The sequence below is a fragment of the Heterocephalus glaber genome, unplaced genomic scaffold (genome assembly GCF_053883595.1).
Source record: "Heterocephalus glaber isolate CG9 unplaced genomic scaffold, H.glaber_assembly_v1.0 deba00000676, whole genome shotgun sequence".
Lineage (NCBI taxonomy): Eukaryota > Metazoa > Chordata > Mammalia > Rodentia > Bathyergidae > Heterocephalus > Heterocephalus glaber.
The window spans coordinates 23,432,159-23,439,441 of record NW_028258156.1 but is presented as its reverse complement, the minus strand read 5'-3'; the positions used below and the strand labels follow the sequence as shown (position 1 = coordinate 23,439,441).

Sequence of the window (7,283 nt, the reverse complement as noted above, 5' to 3'; positions counted from 1 at the left end):
CAGAAAACTCAGAAAACTATGAAAACTCAGATTCCATTTACAAATATAATGATGCATATGTGTGTTGAAAAGAAATACAAAAGCAAAGATAAATTATATTCAACTTTTAGTCTCCTGTGCTAATTAAAGGAATATTACAGATAATGAAACACAGCCAATAACATTTTTTAAACTACTTAAGAATACAGAGGTTCTTTTGTCCAGGTTAGAAGTTCACTGTCTTTCTATAAAAAAACATGTTAAGAAATGGTGACTAAGATAGGACTCTACAGAAATTTTCTTCCATTTAAAATACTTTCAGGGCCGGGGATTTAGCTCATTGTTTCCGGTGCCTGCCTTGCAAGTGCAAGGTCTTGAGTTTGATCCCCAGTACCAAAAAAATATAAATAAATAAAATACTTTCTTGTTCCATTCAGTTGAGTGGCAACCATTCCTCTTCCGATGAAACATTTAGGCTCACAGTACTATGCTGCCCTCGTGGTAAGGACTATAATTAAATATTTTTGTTTAATATTTATAAAATTGATGATGAAACAAATTTTTTTTTTTTTTTTTGGTACCGGGGATCAAACTCGGGACCTTGTGCTTGCAAGGCAGGTGGCAGAACCACTGAGCTAAATCCCCAGCCCCTAAAAATCTTAACTTTCTTTCTTCTTCTAATTTTCCTTGGCGTTGGGCTATATTAAATAATGATTTCTTGATTAATAAATCCTCAGAGAGTAAAACTTCAACAAATTGAGCTAAATTGACTCAAGGCTTTCCACAACTGTCAAATTTTATTCCAGTTTTTTTTCCTGATTTGGATTTACTTAATACTTTTAATTTTGTAATAGCTCAAATCTAAAATTTGTCAGGCAGCATATAACCTCTACTATTGATAAACATTTACTTGCCAGTAATGTGAAGGAAATATTTTGAGATACATCTGATTACTGTATATTTTATACAGATTTTCCCATCTGTGTGTTGAGTCCAGAGCTTTTCAGGTATTTCTAGAAATCAGGCTCTTCACCTTCTCCTTCGAGAGGTGCTGAGGTTTCCCACTAAGAATGAACTTAACGCCACCATTTCTCTCCCTTCCTAAGGGGGACTCTACTTGCTGAAAGTTTCAAGGGAATGAAATGTTTTCTCTCAAAAGGTAGGAACCTGTTTGTAGTGGTATTAGTAATACTTCAGAGTCATGCCATGTTTCTAAAATATTCATTTAAAAAATAAACTTACACTTCATCCCTAAATTTATCCAGAGTGATGATATGTCCATCATCATTTAAAACTTCATCTGCAGTACACAGATCCAGGTTCTTCAGGGCTGTAAAGGTCAGAATGAGAAGACATGAACGTTCACAAAGTAGGAAGTGTTTCCAGCTGGAGAAGGTTATGGAGTGACCATTCGTTATGACTCCAACATGTGGAAGACACTGACCTTCTTTATATTGTGCAAATGATATGGTGCCTTTGCCCGAGGGGTCCATCATGTCAAACATAGCAACAATGTTGGAGTTATTCATAAAGAAAGGAAACCTGATGCCGGTGGCTTTAGCAAGTCTCAGACGTTCCAACAGAGAGATTAAATATTCTCTTGGTTTTGCTGCAAAAGAAGAGTTCCAACTCATTCTGGTATAAAAATAAAATACACCCCAAATGGAAATAGTCATTTTTTTTGTTGTTGTTGTTTTTTGAGACAAGTTCTTGGTTGTGTAGTCAGGCTGTCCTTGAACTCATTATGTAGCACAGGCTGATCTCAAACTTGCAGCCATCCTCCTGTCTCAGCCTCCCAAAAGTCCTAGGATTATAGGGATGTGCCACCACACCCAAGGGAAGTGATCATTTAATAATTATTAAACACCCATATTCAAGGCACTGTACTAAGTGCTAGCGTTACAGGCCTTGGCTTTGATGAAACTTACAGCCAAGGAGGAAATGCCAGACATTGAAGATACAAATAATTACATACACAAGTATTCTACCTCAGGTGACTGAACACAAAAGTCCAAGGATTGCAACTTCAGCCCTTTTTGTTTTTTTAAATTTTGAGATAAGGTCTCACTAAATTGTCTAAGCTGGGTGTGAACTTGAAATCCTGTCTCACTCTCCATCTTTGCTGGGATTACAGGTATGAACCACCTCTCATGGCTTGCACCTGGACAGTAAACAAAAGAACTCACCAGGTGATCTAGTTCACAGACAGAGTTGAAAACCAAAAAGAAGAACAGCATGATACAGGCAAAGTACTGGCCAGCTGGGGTGGGTGGAAAGGGGCAGGCAAAATAAAGATAACAAAAACAGATATAGCCCTACAAATAGGAAGCATAAATATTCATGTCCAACATAAAAGCAGTATTTTGAATTAAAAGGCTCTTTCATTAAAGCAGTTTTAAAAATGAAAAATCAGGGCCAGGGATTTAGCTCAGTGGTTTCCCCACCTGCTGCGCAAGCGCAAGGACCGGAGTTCGATCCCCCATACCAAAAAAAGAAAAATCAAGATCAATATCCTCACCAGAAGGCAGGGCAGGCGTGACAAAGTCCTAAGGAGCAGCTCTGGGGCAATACTCCTACTGCTCCGTCATCTTATTTCAATCCTAGGTTTTACTCATTTTTTAAAATTCTTTTTTTAAAAGTTACTTATTGTGGAGAATTATATATGTTTGTAAAAGTAGGCCAAAGCCACTAAACTCAGTTGTTAAAGTTTGTGGCCAATCTTACTTCAATGTAGCTCCATCTATTTTCCTGTCTTCCTATATTATTTTGAAGAAAATCAGTGATTGTGTTTCATTAATGAATATTTGAAGACTGTCTAAGAGATAAGGACTCTCTTTGCTTTTTCACATTGCCACAATACCATTACTGAGTCATTATTCGAAGGTAAAAGATAGCTGAGATTCCTGATCAGAAGTAGGTTACCTTGTGTAGTACAGTACTGGTTACCGATTATCCATTGTTTGGGACTATTTGGAAAATAAGTAAATTGGATTATGTGGATTTCCACCCCTGGCTCAGGTTGAAAGGACTGTTGACAAAAGGAAGATGGAGTAGCTAGTGTGGTGGAAAGGCTATGACAGCGAGGATTCGGCACCTGGTCATCTGCTAGAACACCCACAACTCCAACAGGCGGCACACCGAGAAGGAGAAAGAATGCATTGACCCCAGTGAATAGGACCTCTCCTACAATGCCAGGAAGCAGATTTCCAGATCCACCAACAGCAACTTCCCTAAGACCTCTCCTAAGGCACTAGTGATCGGCAGGGACCTCAAGTCCAAAACCAGTGTGTTGCTTGTGACCAGACAGAAGTTCAGGTCAAAAACAGCCCCATCCCAGTCCAGAACAGGGACTTTGCAAACTCAGGTATCCAGATCTTTGTACCTAGGAGTCCCATTAAAGGCAGGACCACAGTACGTGGCTTTCTGACCATAGCAGTGTCCAGAGGACATGGGTGCCAGAAGTGGCAGCAGAGAAGCCTGTGGAGCTTTAGTGGGTCCTGGTGCAGAGCGAGCCAGGATGGGGAAGGCCCTGAGTCCACCCACCAGTGCCCCTGTGACCACAGCCATGGCCACAGGTGTGGTGGCAAGTGGGCTAGGTACATCTCTATTTATGGATGCCCTCATGGCCACTGGAACAACTGACATTCGGATGTCTGCTACAAGAGCGACAGCTGGGAAAAGGAAATTTGTTGACAGAAGAGACCAGCCTTTTGAGAAGTGGTTTCATTTCAGTGTGAGCAAGCAGAGTGCGTACAGATACAGAGGCACTATCATCAGGAAGCAAGCAGGTGATCCACAAAATCTCCAGAGAATAACTCCTTAAGTCCAGAGTGCTCTGAACATGGCTGTTGCCAGCGAGAGCAACCTGGTGCTGCTCGACACATTGGCTGTGACTTCTGCTGGGGCCTCAATTTTATTTTCTATGGCATCTCACAGATGATCAGAGAAGAGAAAGCACTAAAACAGCCAAAGCTATCAGAAACTTGGTGAAATCTTTCTTTCAGTTTAAGCCAGAGTAAGGACTAAGGAGCATGTGTGCTGCCTTTTTGTGACATGATCTGGGGTAATGAAAAATCTTGGTTTCAAAAATTTCAGACAGCTGGTCTACCATTATGTTTCCCAAGATTATAGGAGGAGCTTCTGCAAAGCAAATACTGCTCAGTGGCCAGAACCCAATGGTGCGGCAGGTGCAGGAAGGTTTCCCAGGTGTTTTTTGGCCAGGGACCTGTACCTATCAAGGAGTTGCTTCATGTACTCCAGTTGTGCTGGAGGAATCCAAGGCCCTCGCACACTGTAACATGAAGCTGGGGCCAAATGGCTCAAGCAGGCCAGCAAGAGGGGCTACGAGGTGCTGAAGAAGATGTGGGGCTCAGCCTTGGGCAAGGACTCCATGTGAAGTACTTGCAGAGGAAAAGTGATGAGTTTTGATTGGCAGCCACGTGTGGATGACACTAGAATTGGTCTGAGCAGGACATCGGCGGCTCCCAGGTGCTGTAGTCCATCCTCACAGCCTGAAACATGTTTGCTGTCGCTCATGCTTGGAAGCAGGACTGGAAACATCCAAGCTATTTATTACCTAGGACTTTTTAAGTACTGTAACTTTAAAACAAAGAACTACAAAGCTCCTTTGTCCAAATATCATTATTATTATACTTAAAAACACAGGAGGCTGGGGATTTAGCTCAGTGGTTTCGCTGCCTGCTGCCCAAGCGCAAGGACCCGAGTTCGATGCCCGGTACCAAAAAACAAACAAACAAAAAAAGCACAAAAGCATAAAAGCATAGTGTTGAGCGCTAGACTGCTCTTGGAAGGTCTAATTTCTTGTTTTCTTTGGCTAGTACTGATAGGAAAAGAATCGTGTTTTATTCATTTTGGGTGACAGAAGAGTCTGGAGTAATGTTTGTTTACCTTGTTTTTTCCTCCTAGAATATAGAATCTAAAGGGTATCAGCCAGCCTCGTTTTCCCTGCCTCACATAGCTACAAAGAGCTCTGAGACGTTTCCTTTGTTTCCAAAAGGGAGGTGCAGCTATTTCAGAGATGGAGAATTCTAAATCCAAAGCAAAAGCAAAACACACCTTCTAGAAAAAATCTTTCCAATGAACATTCTCAGCAAGCACTTAAGATTCATGCTGAGATAGCAATGGGTATCCCTTGTTTTCCTAATGTGCCCAGTTATTAGCCAGTTAACACGAAGACACCACTGTCTAGAAGAAAGCCTGCTCTGCAGTATTAGTGAGTCACTGACTAGGTTAAGTGTGAGCATCCAAGTTGTAAGTTAGTCTCAGTCAGCTTGAAATCATTTTTCTAAGCCTTTTGAAAAGTAACTCCATGAGGGGTGCTTCTTGTTGCTGGGTAAGAAATACTACTTTATACACAGTTTTGGCTTCCTGTCTGCAGATGTGCAGACACAACTGATGTATTACACCAAAAAAAGTATTTTTATGTTTATGAAGTATAATTTTTAGGTTCACTTAAAATATATTTTAAGAAGCTAAAATTCTTTTGGCACACTATTCAACATAGAAACATCTTTCAAACCAAAAAAAACTACTTACTTTACTCAGGTGTGATGGCACATGCCTGTAATCCCAGTACTCAGGAGGCTGAGGATCACTGTGAGTTTGAGGTCAGCCTGGACTTCTCAAAATACCAACAAAACAAAACAACCACCACTACCACAAAAAAAAAACACGTAACTAATATTTATTGACCTACTTTGAGCATTTTCTATGGATTACTTCACTCACTCCTCACAACTGTCACTTAGTCAAGGCCACACGGCCAGTACAGATCCAGGCCATGGGCTTCTAGAGCTCGCAGACTTTATCACACTCTACCAACTCAAATACAGGGCGCATCTTCAATTGCCCAATCTACTCGGTTGTGACGTTCTCTGGTGAGTCTCCTCAGCAGCCCCCAAATTCATCTTACCCTTCTATTCCCGCAGCAGTATCTCCATCAGGACTACAAGAAGTGCCTCTTTTAATTTTTTTCCAATTTTATTATAGCCATTCCCCAAAATTCCATATTTCTTCTATTCTTAGCATAGACCTGTCACTGAGCAATGGGTGGCCAGCCAACTACTGTATTCCCAGTATGACTATATTTCTAGGGCCGAGTTTGCCTACTGACTGACTTCAGGACAGACCAGCATTTACTACTAAATAACTTATGAAGATCTGCTGCATTCCAGAGCTCTTAGAATTTAGGAATTGAGAATGCGGGACTGTGGGCCTGTTTCCTCAATGGTAATAGCCCAAGCAAGCTGCCTTGTTTTATTTTCCGTAATTCCCCTACAATTTGAAGGTTTTCAAACTGAACACTTATCACAATGCCAGGGACTTCACAAAGACACAGGATAAAGACAGTGGGTCTTCCTAAGAATCAACTATACCCTGGTGAGTAATAGAATACTTTATATATATTAAGTGATATACTTATACCAAGAAATGGGAGTATCAGCAGAAGAACCAAACTCATGACATTTTAGGACAGGACAAGCAACTTCTAATGCTGCATCAGACTAATGCTGCAGGCACTGAAAGTTCCCTTTCCTCTGTCCTTGATAGGGGCTGGCAGGTGGCCTGAGAAGCATGGCACACGTGCTCTGGGCCAGCCTAAGCTTCCCTCCTCCTACCCGAGCACAGGATCCCTCACTGCTTTCCCAGCCTCACCTCTGAAGTGTGGGAAGGTGTTTCCAAGAGTTCACGTTGTTAAGTGTGGTGACGGCGTCTCAACTTTCCACACTGATAATTGAATGATTTATGCGACAGCTTTTATGTTATTAATGTGCAACTAGTCCCTGACTTCTTGTCCATATCCTCTTCTGCTATAGAGGATTTTGTTATCTGCTTAGATTCTCTTTCCCCCTGCTGTACCTTCTTCTATAAGAGATTTTTGGTTTTGCCAGATGGGTTTAAGGCTTTTTGTGTGGAAGAAAAACAAAGAATCGTCAATATGCTAAATTGGTCGATATGATGAAGAGCTAAGAGTAAAAAGCAAGAAAGGAAATGGGAGACGGAAGAGCTGGACGGGCTGTGCTACCGATTTGGAACTTGGCAGGCTCTGCTGCTGCCTTGGGCAACGCAGCTGGGAAGCCGGCTGGAGAGGCTGAGGAGTGGTTTTGCTGTGGATTCTGACTTCGCAGCTCTTCTTTGATTCCTTCCTAATTACTCTTTTTTTTTGTACCAGGGATCAAACTCAGGACCTTGCACTTTAGAGGCAGGCGCTGGAACTACTGAGCTAAATCCCCAGTCCCTTTTCTAATTACTCTTTTTATTTTCCTTAAATTCTTTTATTGGTA

At 41.5% G+C, this 7,283-nt stretch overlaps 1 protein-coding gene and 1 pseudogene across 3 annotated transcripts in view; one reads left to right on the top strand and one right to left on the bottom strand.

Annotated features, from left to right (window-relative positions):
* Efcab10 (EF-hand calcium binding domain 10) overlaps positions 1-7,283 on the bottom strand; it is a 29,443-nt gene that overhangs the window by 6,386 nt on the left and 15,774 nt on the right. For both annotated transcript variants that reach the window (XM_004839692.4, XM_004839693.4), the window contains exons 2-3: positions 1,424-1,588; positions 1,222-1,309 (exon numbers count right to left, since the gene is read on the bottom strand). In XM_004839692.4, the coding sequence (XP_004839749.1) occupies positions 1,222-1,309; positions 1,424-1,588 (253 nt within the window). The remainder of the gene's footprint in view (positions 1-1,221; positions 1,310-1,423; positions 1,589-7,283) is intronic.
* LOC147829293 (chromodomain Y-like protein pseudogene) lies at positions 1,582-7,201 on the top strand (annotated as a pseudogene). The gene has a single exon (XR_015449404.1). The product of XR_015449404.1 is annotated as a chromodomain Y-like protein pseudogene (transcript).